The following is an 18,757-nucleotide window of genomic DNA, read 5'->3' on the forward strand; positions in this document are numbered from 1 at the left end:
AATCCCTTCAAAATCTATTTTTGTCCCAATTCACAAAAATGAGTGATGTATTTTATGTTTTGGAGAAAAAAAGGCTCAGTATTTTCTGAAAACTTCACTGGGAGCTCTTGTGAGTATTTGTGGCAGCAGGACTGTGTATATGGGATTGAGTCAAAGTAAACTACAATGTGTGTGTTCATTGTTCAACACTGGAACTCCACAGCACACAAGAATGAGATACATCAGACTTTGATACACAAACCAAATCTGTAAGTATTTTTAATTCACTGTTTGTTTTGGTTTTTCATACAATTTAGTGAAAGAAAATACAGGATATCACCAGACATGTCCTTGAAACAGGATCGAGAAGGCTTTATAGCGTTCATTTTGAACAATACAGTCCCAATTAATTTTAACAGCAGCAACATTCACCTACAACATGCAGCAGATCACATCCCCACGTGTTTTTATCTGCTTGGTCCTCTGCCAAATATGACAAATTGTCTTTTAAGTAATTAATGAAAAGATGTGTGGGAATGGCAGCACTGCAAAAACACACAAGACAACATTTAATAAACCAAGAGGCACTGGAGCTGCCACTATAATCACCATAATACATACACACTTATGATGAAAAAGTCATTAAGTCTTTTATAGAATCATATCAGCACCAAGATGAGTTCTACGTCTTAAAAATTGAGGACATACATTAATATCTAGCACAGGAAGTCAAATGTTCCTTGTTGAATGCAGATTCATGGAGCATGGTGGTTTGGATGTATGGAAGTCCATTTCCAACCACTTGATGAAAAACAAAAAGAAAATCCTCTAAGGCATTATAATGATGAAATGGAAATAACTTAATATCTCAAAAAAGTATGTAGTATCAAAGTCATTATTTTGAGATACGAGGAGCTATTTGGACGATCTATAGCGGACAGTCTAAGGTACATGACATGTGCATTTAGAGCACGTCTAACTTTACTTCATTATTTAAATGGCGTATAATCTAGGTGTAAAGTAAGGCACATGGCACAAAGGGTTTACATTTAGTCTCTTAATTAATCACGGGTGTGTTTTTGGTGTAACATGAATGAAACCAATCAGAGTTTCATCTCACATCTCCTGTCAGAGCCTGGTGCGCCTGCCTGTGCTACTTAAATGACAGATCCATCAGGTAGGAGAAGTAAACAGAAATGTTGAAAGGACCCACATGTAGTTACTGGGGCACTGTGCTTAATCTGCGGGTCGGGTGGGCTGGGTCATAAAAATCATAATCATAATTAACAATGAATGGGCTGCAGGTGGATGAAAGAGGCTTAATTGTTTTTCCCTGTACTAACTGTGTGTGCACTTTACAAAGCACAGAGGAATGATTGTTGTGACAGCACAGCACACATTAAAATGTTACTACAGTAGGTTAATTACTGGAAGCAGCCTCTGTGATTATTAGAATAAATCATTAAAATAAACACTCATATATCAATACTACAGAATTGGCTGAAAAGCTCAAACTGCTCAACATCAATTAAAATATGATTTAGTGATCAGAGGCTGCTTTCAGTTTTGTTTCCATGTGCGCAATAATGTCACTGCAGCAAATATTGTTAATATTTAAGCAGCAAAACTAAAAACGTGGCTGTGTGTGAGACCTTCTGCATGTGTAGAACACAGAACATTAATGATCAGATCCTGATGATTCTGTCAGGTTTAAACAATCAATAAAGTTACAGCTGCTGTACGTAAATGGAACAGTGTCTCTTATGCGCACACACCATCTTATTTCACCCACGTGCAATTATCTGCTACTAATCAGAATGTTCATTTTTATGATCCGTGGATTGACTGCAGTTAGCAGAGTGTGAACTTGTCTATGTAGGCGCATCGCTATCTGATTAATGCATTCTTTAAATAGCAGGAAAATACTGCGTTGTTGACTGTACACCAGGATTTTCTTGGTCAATGGCATAGTCTTTTTCTGCTGCCTCAAGATAGCAAAACGCCAGCAATGTGCCTGACTACACCTCACCAACACTCACATGGACGCACCGATGAGCGCAAGTACAACTGCTGCTTACACAATGTGGGCACCGGGTGAGACAATTACAACTATGTCAATCAGAGAGAAAGTCTTTCATTTGAGATACTAAATCATTATTTTGAAGAATTTAAGTAATCAAATTGAAGAATGACGTCATTAATTTGAGATACTAAGTCATTAAGAATGATACTAAATCATTATTTTTAGATACTAACACTTTGTCTCGAGAGCGTCTTCTTTTTTTCATCATATTAGCAGAAATGTATACTTAGAGTCATCTACATATTTGTTACTAGGATTCCTGTCCAGAAATGTGTCAGGATAATGGCACTCAATAATAAGTATCTCATTGCAGTCACCATTCCCATGCATGGATTTGGATATGGAATTATTAACTTGAATCCTCTATAATGACAAGGTGATGAACATTGAATCCACACAGTGGTCTTTGTTCTTATTTAATATGTCATGTGTGGAGTGTGGAGGAATTTGTGGTGCTGAGGGCTGGGATGTTTTGTTGCTGATGATATATTCCAGAGCACATCAGTATTCTGCAGGCCTGACACATCTGAGACCAGAAAGCAAGAAATGTCTCCCCACGGTGGCAGGAATCAGTAGTGCAGGTGTGTTTTTGTCACAGCTCACAGACTAACTGGGGCAATACAGAGTGTTCCTCTCTCTCACACACAGACACATGAATGCAGACGCACCTGAACCCTGACACTTACAAGCAGAAAATAACATACACACACACACACACACACATATTCATACCGCACAGACACACACACACACACAACAGCTCTCGTGTGTCTCCCATGTGTGGCTCTTGTAGGCGTGTCCTTCAGATACACTTGGCCTCCATGTCGTAGAGCTGAAGAAGGTCTGAGATCACAGCGTCGATGTCTGCTTTGGTCACGTCCTCACACAGCACCTACACACACACAGACACACAAACACACAGACTTGAGCTCCACACCTGGCCTCAATAAACAGTGGACATCAAAGGTCCACACAGTGTTTCAAACGACCCACATTTTATTGCCTCGAGGACTGAAGTGGAAAAGCAGAACAAATCCTGACTCTTTCCATTTGCATTTAGATAAAGTGACTTATAAAATCAAAGCTCCAACAAAAAAAGGCATCTCATTTGTAGAATTGTTTGACAATGGAAAACTGTAATTGACACCACCCTTCAACTAATACTTAACAGTTACAAGAAGGACTTGTGCTTTGAAGACTGGCTGGAGCTGGATGGTCGGGTGCTAATGTCACTTTGGTTAAAGTGCACAGTGATACAAAGCTGGAGGGCTGCTGTCAGCATGACCCTATAAGCAGGGGACACCTGCACAAGACTACAGCTCCTGTTTACCCTCATGCAGTGCTGGACTCGGGCTGTGTGGGGGGTGGGGCCGAAAACAATAAAAAGGGCACCACCTTATCAGTGTGGCAAAAATTGTTGTGCACTGAAGGTGAAACAGTTCTAATTCCTGGTTTAGATTAAAACTGTTTTATTATATAACAGCTACTACAATTGTAATAAAAACATACAGGGGACAATTTTAATATTTAAAGGCAGATAGAGGCAAAAAAATGTTCTAGTATGTAGTGCAGCCGATACACTGCATTTTGTTTTTTCCACTAGAAGGTCCACTTTAGTGGACACTTCACCACTTTTTGTCTGCTAGAATGACATTTATTACATTTTGTCCAAAAGGAGGACACCCTGGAGGGCACTTTATCGTGGTTTGTCCACTAGAGGGAGACTTTAGAGGTCATGTTTCCACATTTTGTCCACTAGAAGAGCATCCTTGATGGCACTTTATCATGTTTTGTCCACTAGAAGAGCAGTTTAGAGGCTACCTCGCCACATTCTGTCCACTAGAAGGGAGCGTTACTACATTTTGTCCAGTAGACAGGCACCCTAGAGGGCACTTTAACACGTTTTATCCACTAGAAGGCCACTTTATATGGCACCTTAATCATGCTTTGTCCATTCAAAGGGCACTTCAGAGGGCACTTTACCACAGTTTATCTACCATAAGGGCATCCAACAGGGCACATTTGGGTTGTGATTTTGAACATGGGGATACCAGGGGTCCACCAGTGTCCTTTTGGACTGAATTTCAGTCCAGTTCTGCCCTATTTCATGTAGGAACTATTTTCTTTTTAGTAGAAAGAAAGTAGTTGCAGTAGATTCTAATGCAGAAGGAAAGTAGTTCCTACATGAAACTGCTCACGACAAGGTCTGTGGATTATCTTCAGTAACAAGGTCATGATTTTGGAAAGAGACACTGGTTTTGAATTTTTCAAATGTATTTTTTGTGCTTTGAGCACCACAAGGTGAGTGCCATTTAGTCCCATTATAATGAGGTGAAGGCAGACATCTAGATGGCAAAACTATCTAGATGGATAAATGCCACTACAGGCCAGAGGAAAAATACACATTTTTGATTTCTTTAAATGACCAATTAATTCCCTTTTCTCTTACACTTAAAACTGCTTTCCATGCGTACAAATTACATTCAGCTGAGTGAATTTTGGAATTGCTTTCATGAAAATGAATGGTAATGTTGCACCATATATTATAAGGTGATAATAATGTGTCACATTTATACACTAATTAATAATTCCATAAACACACTTTTACACACACTCTCTCTCACTCTCACATGTGCAGTCAGTGTGTAATTATGAACACACACCTGCCACCACTCCTTCTCCCCGACTGGCAGCTCCACTCCATAGCTGTTTAGAGCCAGGTACAGTGTTGCTATGGCAATGTGTTGGGGTATGTGGTGGATGCACATGGCTCCATGGTAACAGTCTCTAAGCAGCGCCCAGGAAGTCTCAGCGACGGGGGTTCGAGACCAAGCATGGCGGTTGATGAGCAACTTCACAGACAGCAGGTAGTGGAGTAAATACTGCAGAGACAAAAATGAAATATCATCCCGTTTGTTACCATTTATGCAACAAATTCATGTGTGCAAAGTGATCAGCCAATCACGGAGTGACTTCAGAATCACTTCAACCAAGATCGTAGAGCAGCTGTACACACAAACACATCGGGACAACCATGACAGCATCAGACAGTAACAGCAAGAGACAAGCAGACTCAACACTGAACAGGGGGGACAGAAATACACACACACACACACACACACACACACACACACACACACACATACATACATACACACACACATACACACACACACATACATACATACACACACACACACACGCACCTTGTGAGGGTGTTCAAAGGAGACATGGAAGTTGAGCTGTCGGAGGATGAGGAGCTCACACTGCACCACGCTGTCCCTCAGGTCCCAGAACTCCTTGTCACATTCTAGAGGAGCACTGCCACTGTTGAAATACCTATGAGGGAGGTGGAGGTGGAGAGCACTCAAGGTGACCACTTTGAACGATGACGAAAAAAGTGATTCTTTTCAAAACACCCTGTGGTAAAACTCTCGACTCACTGTTCCAGGTACTCTGAGCCGCTTGACTGTATTTAACTGTATTGCCATGTCCAGTGTCCAACAATGTGAGAAATGTCCATCACAACTTCCCAAGATCCAATATGACATGTTAAATATCCTCATTTAGACATCAGCCCAAAACCCAAAAGATAATCAAATTACAATTACAACCCTTAGATCAAAAAAAAGTTGGGATGTTGTGTAAATGTAAATAAAAACAGAGTGCAAAGATTTGAAAAAAAGTTCTGACCTATATTCAGTTGAATACAGTCCGAAGATATTTAATGTTCAAACTGATAAACTTAACTGATTTTGTAAATAAACACTCATTCTGAATTTGATGTCTGCAACATGTTCCAAACGGTTGTGACAGGATCATGTTTACCACTGTGATACATCATCTTTTCTTTCAGCAACACTCAGTCAGTGTTTGTGAACTGAGGACACTGATAGTTGAAGTTTTAAAAGTAAAATTCTTTCTCATTCTTGTTTGATATATGACTTCAGCTGCTCAACAGTCCGGGGTCTCTGTTGTCTATCTTGTGCTTCATAATGCACCACAAATTTTTAATAGGAGACAGGTCTGGACTGCAGGCAGGTGAGTCTAGTACCTGAACTCTTTTACTACGAAGACACACTGTTGGATCACGTGTCTCGTTGTTGTCTCACTGAAAAAAGCAGGGACGTCTCTGAATAAGACATCGTCTGGATGGCAGCGTATTTTCAGTCTTTTGAAGTTAGCGCTGGTAACTATATCTGGATGGCCCTTTTCCTCTTTAGCCCGCAGGACACGACGTCTATGATTTCTGAAAACAATCATTGCGTCAGTCCATCTCAGATGAGCTCGGGCTCAGAGAAGTCTGCAGTGTTTCTGGATGTTGATGTTGATATATGTCTTTCTCTTTGCATGGTAGAGTCTTAACTTGTATTTTCAGATGCAGAGACAAACTGTGTTTACTGACAACAGTTTTCCAAAGTGTTCCTGAGTCCATGTAGTATCCTTTATACAATGATGATGTGTGACTGAGCCTTTCGAGGACGCCACTTTAACCAAATCACGGTACTGTCACCTGTTACCAACTCACCTGTTTATGTGTGAAATGTTCCAAACAGGTGTTTTGTGACCACTTCACAACTTTCATAGTCTTTTGTTACCTCTGTCCAAATTGTTTTGGAACATGATGCAGTCATCAAATTCAGAATGAGTGTATGTTTACAAAAAACAAAGTTTGTTAGTTTGAACATTAAATATCTTGTCTTTGTACAGTATTCAATAGAATACAAGTTGAAAAGAATTTGCAAATCATTGCATTAATTTTACACAGCAAGCTGACTTTTTTCCCCTGACTCTTTAGAAGGTTTTCAGGACAGGGCAGTGTGCACACTGTAAAGATTGTAAAGCCCCCTGAGGCAAATTGTAATTTGTGATTTTGGCTACATAAATAAAATTTGATTGACTGACTGATCAAAAGAATGTGAAACTGCTTTTATGATGTGCACAAGTGACTAGATGATGAGGTCAAACAAGTAGTTTTGAGAATTTAAATTCTGACCTGAGAACCAAGACAATGGAGAAAAACTGTAATATACAACAGTTATGATTCTGTACAAATGCCAGAAAAACTTCACTGGCTCCAGCTTCTCCAATGTGAATATCTGCTGCTTTTCTTTGTCTTCGGTGACATCAAATTGAATATATTTGGATTTGAGAGTGCTGGTTGAACAAGACACATATTTTGAAAAAGTCAACTCAGCTCAGGAAAACTGTGATAGATATTTTTCACTATTTTCTGACAATAACATTCTACAGACTAATCAATAATAAAAATCTATTTGTTAGTTCTATGTGATGAAAAGGAATTCTTTTGTTGGTTTTAATGAAATGTCCGCACTGCTGACAGAAGAGTTCAGAAAGAAAATGTTTTACTCTCAGCAGAATGATTTCAATGTGGCTTCTTTTGACTGAGCTCATTACCTGTGGCTTACGTTGATGATGTCACGGGTCCTGATGTGCTGCTCCTCCACTTTTCCAGCCAGGTACACACAGCTCATGGCCACCAGGTAGGGTTCATACGCATGCATGCTGACGCGTTCAAAGAAGCGGTGGTACAACACACACGCTGTGGCCACGGGCACAGAGCGCATACCCAGCTTCACTCCTGTGGAAGGAAGGAAGAGTACACTCATCTCTGACAGATTCATTTATGGGAATTAAATTAATACTTATTTAACAAGTTTGATAACCATACTTAATGGCCATTTCATCTGATATCTGGCCAATTCAGAGTTGTAGGCTATGGCTAGAATGATTACAACTCAAAGTGGGAATTTCTAACTTGCTTGATATGATCACAATCTTCTTCCACCAAAATACTATTAATTAATCAATCAAATCATTTGATCTGTTTCCCAAAGCCCATGGTGACGTCCTCAAATGTTTTCTCCACAACCTAAAGATGTTCAGTTTACTGTCAGAGAGGAGTAAAGAAACCAGAAAATATTCACATTTGAGAAGCTAAAAACAGACTCAAACCCATTAATCAGTTATCAAAATAATTGCTAATCAATTTAAAAGTCAATTAATAATCCGCTAACTGATCAGTTGCTGCAATAGTGTAGAGGTAAAAGCTAAAGGCAGAATAACTGCTGAGTGGTGGATCAGATGAGTGGTGAATTTAAAGGGGTAATTCACCAAAAATGAAAATTCAGTCATTATTTCCTCTCCCTCATACTGATTGAAGGTCAGGTTTAGTTTTTTAGTCCACAAAACACTGCTGGAGTTTCACAGGAAAACAGTGTTGCAGAATCTCCCAAACAATGGAAGTGAATGGTGACCAGTTTTCAAATGTAATCCAAGTCTCCTAAAGTCCTGACATGCGGTTTGCACACTGTCACACCACACACATACCCAGTTCATACAGTGTGCATGTGAACGCGGCTCCAAGCTTAATATCTACAGTGAAGATTCAGGGCTAAAAACAAGGTGTAAATAACATGTTTTTAGTTAACGTGGCATATTTGGATTACACCAGATGAGCAGTATGGAGGCATTTTATGTTCTTATTCTGTTGTTTTTTTCCGTTTGAAAACTGGTCACGATTCACTTCCATTGTCAAAGCATTTAATCTGAATTTTTAGGCAAAATGATCTTTTAAAGTCAAAGAATTTTTGTGAAGTTTTTAAATGAACTTTATTAGAAAAAACTGAACATTTGAAGATTCAGAACTGTGTCAGTTAGATTTGATTCAGTCAGAGATGTGGAATATTAAGCCATCCATCTTTATTCTCTGCATGTTGGCCTTTCTTACCTTCAGGTGTGCATAAATGAAAAGTTCTGAGCTTCTTCTTAGGGCTGGGCCATATGTCAATATTATTTCATATCATGATATGAGATTAGATATTCTGATAGATTTTGGATTCAATTACATCATGATATGGCACATGTGTTGTCTTTTCTTGTTTTTAAAGGCTACATTACAATAAACTGATGTATCTGATTTTATCAGACTGTTCCAGCTGTTCTATTATTTGCCTTTACCTTCTCAGTCTTCATAGTCAATAATTATCAAAAAATATCATTGGGTTAATATTTTGGGAGAGCACCGATAATCATCCCTATAACACTGCCGTAATATCAAGGTATGTGATCAAAACATTGTGATTTTTACTAATTTTATCATTTCAGACACTTCTACTCCTTGGAATACAAAACATGCAGCCAGTCTCAACCTACACGATCAATAATTATTGATATCAACTGATATGAAACTTCACAATCGGGATAGGTTTTTTTCATCTATATTGCCCGGGCCTACTTCTCTTAGAACAGAATAGAAAATGTGAAAGTTATCTGTATCCGCCATGAAAAAAGATAAATATCAGTTATTATATCAGCTGAAAAGAAATCGTGCATCGTTGCAATCTCATTTTTAATTCAGAATTTTACTGTTTATTATTGTTATTATTTTAAATCCTGGATAACTTTTCATCTTTGTCTTCTATTCCTGGCAAAAACTGTCTTCCACGGTGCACTACTCCAGAGAAGATGAACTGTTGACACAGACACACAGAGACACAGCTCCATGTTACCTGTCTCCATAATGAAGCGACAGACCCGAAAGTGTGTCTTTATGTCCCGGGCAGGGTCAGTCTCTCCAGCCCCGTCGGAGTCTCTCCTTGCCGCAAGCCACGACGGTCCGTCTGCACTGACGGGGGAACGAGAGGACGGACCCTCCATGGCTCATGGACCATCAGGAGGAGAATCAAATGAAGCTATCTGATACCAGAACAGGGTACGACGGTCTACGAGGGTCGACAAGCGGGCAACTTTCTACTGATATGACTACCTGACAGTTTAGTTGTAACTTAACGTAAACTCAATCACCCGGAGCTGCAAAATTATGCCTCGGTAGGGCTGGTGTATGTTTGTAAAAAAAAGTGGTGGAATGCTCAAGTTAGCTTCTATCTAATGTGCTAGTAACATGGTGGCTAACAAACGAGTAACACCGGAAGAAAAACAGATGGACTTCCGATCAAGGATATCAAAATAAAGGTCATATCTAAATGAGAGCCCAGAAAAACTGCAAACTGCAAATTGCAAACCTCGCGATATTTAATCATTTTTCAATTGCGCACATTGAGCGAGCTAATTATGTTTTATGACGTGGCAACGCTGTCAATGAAATCTGGATATGTTAGAGACAAAAATCGCTCGGCTGGGGTTAGGGAGAGATCGTGGTTTGAGTTAAATGATCACTCTCGCGAGATCTTTCGCCACTCTGGGGTTCCCATCCAGACACGACCTTCAAAATAAAAGCCGCTTACGAATCTCACCTTTCAAGAGTAGACTACATGCAAGGTGCAGAAACAAACAGAAGTTGAGCTGTGTAATAAAAATGAGAGAATACTTATATTCGATGTCTAAACACGATATTGTTTTTCCTAACATAGTCTGTCAAATTAAAACTTTTACATTTTTTCCAAAGTCAAAGTCTAATTAGAGGACATATGAAGCAAATAGAAGGCAATAAACGCAGTCTGTTGGTAGGAATTACAAAAAACACAGATTCGATGTGGCCTTGAACAACATGTATCAGTTTACAAACTAATTTCATTAGTTTTTTCCCATTAGTATTTAAATTATTTCATTTCAATTGGCTTTACTGGCATTATCGTAATTAGCAAGAATAAACAAAAGAATCAACAAACAATAATAATACAAATACATTTTCTGTCGAGGAAAAGTCTAGAAAGACGTCAGCTGGATTGTGTTGCTATGCAACGAGTCAACAAACCAGACGGGAAGGCTGAAGACAGATGCAGAAATGTCGTCTAGTTACTCAGCAAACCAGGTAACTTAAACATGATAAACATGAGACATGTTGCTCTCCTGTTTTACTCATTTACACGGTGACATAACCTGGTGTCCTCTGTCTGTCCGCAGTATGACAGCGCCTTCAGGTCTCACCGGCTGCAGAACTGGTGTGAGACTAAACACTTCAAACAGGTGGGTGACGTTACATCAGCACTGCTGCCATGTTGGATCATACTGCTGTAGTTTCACTGAACAGGGCCTTGTAGTTTCAAGAGGAGCACTGTCATCTGAAAATATGATGAATGAGCTCAGCTCAGTGTGTGTGTGTGTGTGTGTGTGTGTGTGTGTGTGTGTGTGTGTGTGTGTGTAGAGACCCAGTGCACAGCAAGGTCAAACCACCTTCATTGCCAATGATAGAGGACACCTGCTTCCAGGAGTGATGAAGGTGAGAGCATATCAACATCTATCTCTCTTCATTACACTCTTAGGTATAAAAGTGCGAACAAGAACCATTAGATGTTCTTGAGGTTCTTGTCCCCATAGTAGGAGAACCTTGTTTGGTTCTTGTTAGAATTTTTAATAAAGTTTCCACTTAGAACCCTTTCAGAGAGTTCTACCTAGAACCCAAAGTAAAGGATTATACCTCAAAACATCTGTGAATGGTTCTATCTGTAGGTTCTATTGAGAACCTTTCCACCTTCTAAGGGTCCCAACAAGAACCCACCCTTTGCATTCTACTGAGAACCTTTTTATATTCCAAGGGTTTAATCCAGGGCCCACCCATGGGGGTTCTATTGAGATAACTTTTTAATTTTCTAAGGGTCTAGTCTAGAACCCACCCAGAGGGCTCTACAGACAACCTTTTTATGTTCCAGGGATTTTATCTAGAACACTCCTGAGGGTTCACTGAGAACCCATTTATATTATGAGAGCTTTATCTAGAAAACACTCAGGGGGTTCTACCAAGAACCTTTATATATTCTGGGGGTTTTATCTACAGCCCTTTCAGGGGGTTCTCCAGAGAACCTTTTTATATTCTATTGGTTTTTATCCAGAACCCTCCCTGGGAGTTCAACAGAGAACCTTTTAATATTCTGATGGTTTCATCTAGAACCCAACCTGGGAGGCTTTATTGACAACATTTTAGGGTTTTATTCAGAACCCACCAGGGAGTTTTACAGAGAACCCTTATATATTCTAAGGGTTTTATCTAGAACACACCCAGGAGGTTCTACAGAGAACATTTTTATATTATTTTTATATTTTATATTGATGAATCTTTGATGAAAGAGTTTAAGTATTTCGACAGTCCTCGAAGAATGGTTCTTTGGTTGAAAAGGGTTCTTTATGGAACCCTCAGTCTTGCAAAGAACACATGAAAAAGACTTTCTTCCAAAAAGGGTTCTTCAGAAGCAAATGGTTCTGGGTAGAACTTTTGGAACCCTTATTTCTGAGTGTGCAAAAATAGTGTTTCAGTCAATGTGAATCAATGTATGACTCCACTCCCTTGCGTCTGTGTGTCTCTCTGTGTGTGTGCGTGTGTGTGTGTGTGTGTGTGTGTGTGTGTGTGCGTGCATTTTTGTGTTTCTCTGTGTGTGTCTATCTGTGTTTCTCTGTGTGTGTCTGTGTGTGTTTCTGTGTGTTTCTCTGTGTGTGTCTGTGTGTGTATTTTTGTGTTTGTCTCTGTGTCTATCTGTGTTTCTCTGTGTGTGTCTGTGTGTGTTTCTGTGTGTTTCTCTGTGTGTGTCTGTGTGTGTATTTTTGTGTTTCTCTGTGTGTCTATCTGTGTTTCTCTGTGTGTGTCTGTGTGTGTTTCTGTGTGTTTCTCTGTGTGTGTCTGTGTGTGTCAATCTGTGTGTTTCTCTGTGTGTGTGTGTCTGTGTGTGTCTATCTGTGTGTTTCTCTGTGTGTGTCTGTGTGTGTTTCTGCGTGTTTCTCTGTGTGTGTCTGTGTGTGTGTTTCTGTGTTTCTCTGTGTGTGTCTGTGTGTTTCTCTGTGTGTGTGATGATAACAGAGGGGCAGTGCGTGGCCAGACTTTAAGGGCACCTGGGATCTACCTGCTCGTATCCCGGCCCGGAGCATCAACCCTACGGGCCGTTCTGTGGCGGGCCTCAGCAGGCTGATGTCCTGGGGCTTTGACCTTCAGCACACTGACGCGTCTCTGCCGCACGGAGGCAGCAGAGACACACACAGGCTGCAGGATGGTAGAGAGCAGGTCTGTTCACAAACACACATGCATGACTGGTACTCAGTGAGCTCCTTAATGATATAAGATAAGTGTCTCCAACCTGTCTAGGACTGTATTCACCTTTTACAGCGTCCATATAACAACCTACTGTTTTCACAGGGTGTGTCCCAGTCAGTTTCCATGTAAAGCCAAACAACAGCGACCTTTCAGCTGAATCTTGGCAGTGATCAACACTCTGCAGAGAGCAGAGCAAACAGTCAAACCGTCTCTGCTCAAATAGTACAATTATAGCTTCAGAACAAATGTAGTTTCCTAAGAATAAAAAAATTGCTGTGGTTACTTACATCAGCAACTGTTAGGCTGGGATGCAACAAAAATTAGCTTAGAACTCACACTTGAGGATGGTTAAGTTTTAAATGGCTGCCTTTTTGAGATGCCAAACCAAATTTATTTTTTGGCTCCTCTTTCTTTTGCTCAAGTTGATCTGTTAAATCAGTCTGCCAGTTGTTGCCAGGCGGAGTCTTTTTTTCATTATTGTGCTGAAGTCTGTTTTTAGTCTTCTGTTATTTGGCTACATTGGTCCATTAATTCAGCCAACAGATTTTAGTCAAAAAGACAAATCAGAGCATCTCTGCTGAGTCATCATGAGTTGAATAACTAACTATTTAGGTGTAGACAGCCTTTAAGTGGTTTTATCCCTCTTTCATACTTATTAGGACCCGACTGCACTCAGATTTATTTTCTTATTTATTTATTTTGATTTTGGTAAGTGAGCTTCTCTATATTGATATATCTGGTCTGGATACGGATCTGGATACATCTGGCTAGCTATCTACTATCTCATATCTGTCTACTATCTAATATCTATCTACTATCTAATCTGGCTTTACATCAATGAACTTGGATTTACTAAGTGGAGATGAGCTTTTAATTGTACAACAGAGCTCTGCTTAATTGTAAATCTGGATTTACTCATTTTAACCTTAGTCTTGCTAAACTCTGATTGCAACTAATCTTAATTTAAACTTTGTGCAATAATAACAAATGAACAAAAAGTTTTTCAGGCCAATTCATTATCATGATTTCTTCACTCCTCTCTGACAGTAAACTGAATATTTTTGAGTTGTGGACAAAACAAGATATTTGAGGTCGTCATCTTGAGCCTTGAATTTTCTGACACTTCATGGACCAAACAACTAATCATTTAACTGAGAAAATAATCAAACAGTTAATTGATGATGAAAATATTTGTCAGTTGCAGCCCTAGAAACACTATATTAGGCTTAACAATTGTACCGTGTTATGCTGAGGTAATCCAAAAGTAACAGAAAGTAATCAAGTTACATTACTTTAATATTGTGATACTTTACTTTGTTAATGACTACATTTTTTAACAGGTAATTAGTAACTGTATCAGGTGCTTCCATCTAATTTTCATCAGGCAAATTAGATGGAAGCACCAGCTCAAAAAACTCTTGTATTTTAAACTAAGTGGAGTGAATGCAGACCAGGCTCATGTCTCTGTAGAGAGCGGGTGGAAATGCTCTCTGTGATGCCTCAGGAAATTACTAACAATAAAAGCTTTCTCTGATCTCTGTGCATGGAACCATATGCAAAACATCTGTGGCGCATATCAGTCTGTCTGTTGCTTTCTATTCAAGTTACTGTAGCACGCTGTCTAATTCTACAACTCTGAAAATTGGAGACTACATTCAATATGTTTAGGTTATCAATGTCAGTCACACAAATGTGTATTGTTTTAAAAAAGGTAATTTGGTTCAAATAAATTATGATCAAACTAGTAAACCAAACATGAATTTACACTTTTAAAGTATAGGTTAAAGCAAGATCAAGGAAACGGTGACCTCACTAAACACATTTTTTTCCATAACTCAAGATTTCATACGCTAATTATGACAAAATTACACACACTCTGTTGTTCCCTATCAGTCCTCTAAGTGAAGACAGCATGTTTCTATCTGGAAATTATTCACTGGAATCACACATGTAGAGTGACAACTTCTATTTTTGCCAAAAAGTACACTTAAAACTTTTTAAAAATTCCGTCAAGGTTACAGATGAATATAGTGATAAGTTCCATATGAAAATCCTTAAAATCCTTGACTGGCTGGTGGAGACAAACAACTGTGACGTTCTACAAGACCAAGTGACTATAGCAGCTAAACTCCTGAGCTCACTGAAGCGAACGAGGGTGTGTTTTATCACCTCCGCCACGGAGGTTATGTTTTTAGTGTCGTTAGTGTTTATCAGCAGGATTACAGAAACCCTTCTGGCCCAAAACTTGGTGAAAGGGTTTCATTCTTGTCTTACTTTTATTTTATTTTATTGTCGAAACATGTTTTGTGCAATTTATTACACTGCACCAAGATTGTACCAAATTTTCCAAACAGGGCTCCACCCTGAAAGGTCTTTATTGTGAATCCACACCAAACAGCTTACTAACTGTGTATTTTTAAACTAAATTTGAAAAATAAATTTATGTTACTGTTTAATTCATGCATATTAGATGCTAGGATTCAAAGCTGACATATCAGCTGCTATTTATCTGCAAAATTAGCAAAAATGCCATTTCCATAGCAGGTTTATGTGTTGCTGTAGAGACGATTTCAAGTCAAACAAATGGTATCTTCAGTGTTACATATAATTTCACTTGCTCTTCTGTCAAAGTGACTAACAGGAACAACAGTTGTGGAAATTGGTCCAGTACTGAGAGAGACTGCGGTGTGATCCAATAAAAACAGAAAAAAAAAAAACAGAAAAAAAAAACAGTATCTTATTGTTCAAGGGTACATTATTAATAATTTTCCATTTATTAATATGAGTTTTATTTGCAAATATTATTTAAACAGGACATGTATGAACACAATTGACATCTAAGGTCACTGTCTAAATTTCCCTTTGGGTAGAGAAATCATGAAACCCCCTATTTTTTAAAATTATTTTAGTATTTACAATGGCGCATAAAGCTTTATTAACATATCTGTACATGTATTCATATTTTCTGGAAATCACAAAGTAAAAAGCAGAAGTTTTCTTCCAGTTAAAAGTTATCATCAATAAATGTAGATGTTTTGGTTCTAAAACTGAGCTCTGCTGGATACAGATGTAGCATTGCGTGTTCTTACTCTTTTCAGACGAATGTGGATGTAGAGCAGGACGGTGCAGCCCCGCACTCTGCAGCATCTCAGCACTGCCCCATCAGTGGAGGCGAGAGACCCGCCAGCCGAAACCTGGACTTGCAGGCAACTGTGGTTGGATCCGTTGGTCAGCCTGCTGAAGAAAAACAGGCTACTCGGACAGACAGGACACTGAGCCAGTGCTCTGCAGCTGATGAGGAGCCAGCTCTGAGGCCTGCTGCTGCTGCTGCTGCTGCTGCTGCTGCTGGAGGAGAAGAAGCCAACAGCAGGCTCAATACTGGCAGGGGGAGCACGGCGAGCAATGTGGCAGAGAAAGCAGCCAGCCAAAGAGCTTCATCATCCTCCAAACAAAGAATCCTCCACAGAGATGCACAGACAGACCAGTGAACAGCTTCATTTAATTCTTACTGGAAGAGAAAATACATACAAAAATAAATGCCCTGTACCAAACTGTATGAGTTCTAAATTATTTTGGCATGGCTGATTGTACTGAGGTAGACTCCAACTTATGAATCATGAAAAGTCATCAGGGACAAAAATATGACAAGCTTTTCTTAAAATATGTTTTTCTTGACTATTCCACCCCCCATTAAACTACGTATCCACCCATCTCCTCCCTCTGTGGAATCTACCTCTGTTGTGGTTATGGTGTGTTATGGTTTTTAATCAGTTGTCCCTGCAGAATGCATTGTTCAGCTGACCAGCATCATTAAGCAATGAAAAACTATAAGCTATTGTTCTATTGTGTCTGGTCTGTGGAAGCAGAAGTTGACCAGAGCTTTCTGTCAGTTAATTTGATTTGAATCTTAAACTCTGGAACAGGTTTAGCAACATTTTGCAGCATGATGGGGAACACATAAAAAAGAAAATGTGATTCTCTATACTGCCTGGCAGGAAACAAAGGAGAACGAAGACTATAAAATTAACACAAAATATGTAGCTGATAAAATAGCACTGTCGTTCTTCAATTTTATGTGTCATAAAATTGTAGTTTACAATCAAAGTGGCTGGACTTTGTTCATACCTGTGAACAAAACCTGAACACTGTAAGCCTGTTGGTGTGGTCATACTCATTTTTGCATTATGATTAAGATCTTTGCATGTTAAAGTCCAACATGTTATTCCATACTGAAACAAAAAACAAAACAAAACAAAACAAAAATCCCACAGTGGACTCAGCAGAATGGTCCTGTGACTGTCCCCATGACTCATGACTCAACATTTAAAAACAATGGACAATTCAAACACCACCTCTTGTGTGAGTGTGTCCTAAGCTGTCAGTCTAATACATAATGCCCTTACACAGTGTCTATTTGCACCCAGGTGAGAATAGTCATATGGCAGCTATTCATCTAGTTACACCCTGCTCCCTTGTTCAGCTATGATGGAGGACAAAGCCTCCATAGAGAGCAGGTGGTGGGTGAATGCACTAAACACAGGAGTGTCCCCCAGGAGATCAGAAGGGTCTGACTCTCATCCTGGGAGACTGTTCGAATCCTGTGTAAAAATAGAAGTCAGCATTGATTGTCAGTCACAGTTTGCTTAAGTTTAGACAACAAAACTATTTTGTTAGGATTAAGAAAAGATCATGGTTTGTCTCTGACGGGCAGGTGTGAATAGCCACATTAGCTATGTACAAATAGCATTGTTGGCTACAGACACCTAGGTGCTTCTCCCTGCCATTCTAGACTATATATACCTGGGTGTAAATAGTGACATAAGCTATTTCACCTTGTGTTCAGATAGCATTGCTGGCTATAGACACTTGGGAGCTAACAGTATCGGCCATATTTTTATGCATTTAGATAATGGAGTGCCTATTTACACCCAAGTGAGAATAGTCACACGGCAGCTATTCAACTATTTACACCCGGCCCCTATTTTAGCTACAAAGGCGAGAAGATTGTAGGAAAAGATCACAGTTTGTCTCTGCCAGGCCAATGCAAACAGTCACACTAGCTATGTGAAAATGGCATTGTTGGCTACAGACCCCTAGGTACTTTTCTCTGCTAAGCTATGTTCACCTGGGTGTAAATAGCCACATAAGCTTTTCCACTCTGGGTGCAAACAGCATCGCTGGCTATGGACACCAGGAGCCAAGTGCACCAGCGGGGCATAAAAAAGAAGGTCGTAACTCTTACGCCAGACTTAACTATGTCTGATGTTGTGATTAGAATTTACACTGAGTGCACTAAGCCTGACTGACAATCGTTGTAGCTGTGCCTGGTCTTAAAATGCATGTCCATGTGAGTACACATGAATTGATGATTGTTGCCAAGCAACACACTTCCACGTAAAGCATTATCATGTATTTATCATGTCCCCCATAGTATTTTGACAGGCTCCGTTAGCATAAAACTGAGCGTAATCAGCACCTGCAGGGTGGGGGACAGCACCAAGTTTCTGTCCAACAGATACTGCAGTTGAGGGGAGAGCACCTTAATTTTCAAAAAGTGCTTGTCTGCTAAAATTAAACTTCTCCATCACTTTCTAAATATATCTTGAGCGGGTTTATCCTGTCATGGATGACTCTTTCTCTTCTGAATGCCCTCTTGTTAATCATCCTGTGAACAAGATGCGCTGCTATTCTTT

At 39.5% G+C, this 18,757-nt stretch overlaps 2 protein-coding genes across 2 annotated transcripts; one reads left to right on the forward strand and one right to left on the reverse strand.

The window, feature by feature from the left end:
* Nucleotides 1–1,615: 1,615 nt before the first annotated feature.
* ccnq (cyclin Q) lies at nucleotides 1,616–10,050 on the reverse strand. Its single transcript, XM_084721908.1, has 5 exons — nucleotides 9,595–10,050; nucleotides 7,481–7,664; nucleotides 5,269–5,401; nucleotides 4,726–4,944; nucleotides 1,616–2,954 (listed from the first exon to the last, which is right to left on the reverse strand). Exons 1-5 carry the CDS (start codon nucleotides 9,740–9,742, stop codon nucleotides 2,865–2,867), a joined length of 774 nt encoding a protein of 257 aa, XP_084578034.1. The 5' UTR covers nucleotides 9,743–10,050; the 3' UTR covers nucleotides 1,616–2,864.
* Nucleotides 10,051–10,618: 568 nt separating this feature from the next.
* On the forward strand, nucleotides 10,619–16,774 carry cfap126 (cilia and flagella associated protein 126). The gene is made up of 5 exons (XM_084721909.1): nucleotides 10,619–10,856; nucleotides 10,949–11,011; nucleotides 11,190–11,264; nucleotides 12,834–13,034; nucleotides 16,163–16,774. Exons 1-5 carry the CDS (start codon nucleotides 10,830–10,832, stop codon nucleotides 16,550–16,552), a joined length of 756 nt encoding a protein of 251 aa, XP_084578035.1. The 5' UTR covers nucleotides 10,619–10,829; the 3' UTR covers nucleotides 16,553–16,774.
* Nucleotides 16,775–18,757: the final 1,983 nt, after the last annotated feature.

This window comes from Lutjanus erythropterus, chromosome 6 (genome assembly GCF_056507025.1).
Source record: "Lutjanus erythropterus isolate fLutEry1 chromosome 6, fLutEry1.hap2, whole genome shotgun sequence".
NCBI classification, from domain to species: Eukaryota; Metazoa; Chordata; class Actinopteri; order Lutjaniformes; family Lutjanidae; genus Lutjanus; species Lutjanus erythropterus.

Excerpts from the sequence above, each read along its gene's own strand:
- ccnq (XM_084721908.1), bottom strand. The coding sequence starts at position 9,742 with ATGGAGGGTCCGTCCTCTCGTTCCCCCGTCAGTGCAGACGGACCGTCG. Across the intron at positions 7,665-9,594 it reads TCGCTTCATTATGGAGACAG|GAGTGAAGCTGGGTATGCGC; the intron begins GTAACATGGAGC and ends TTCCTTCCACAG. Across the intron at positions 2,955-4,725 it reads GGGAGAAGGAGTGGTGGCAG|GTGCTGTGTGAGGACGTGAC; the intron begins GTGTGTGTTCAT and ends GTGTGTGTGTAG.
- cfap126 (XM_084721909.1), top strand. The coding sequence starts at position 10,830 with ATGTCGTCTAGTTACTCAGCAAACCAG. Across the intron at positions 11,265-12,833 it reads TGCTTCCAGGAGTGATGAAG|AGGGGCAGTGCGTGGCCAGA; the intron begins GTGAGAGCATAT and ends TGATGATAACAG. Across the intron at positions 13,035-16,162 it reads TGCAGGATGGTAGAGAGCAG|ACGAATGTGGATGTAGAGCA; the intron begins GTCTGTTCACAA and ends TACTCTTTTCAG.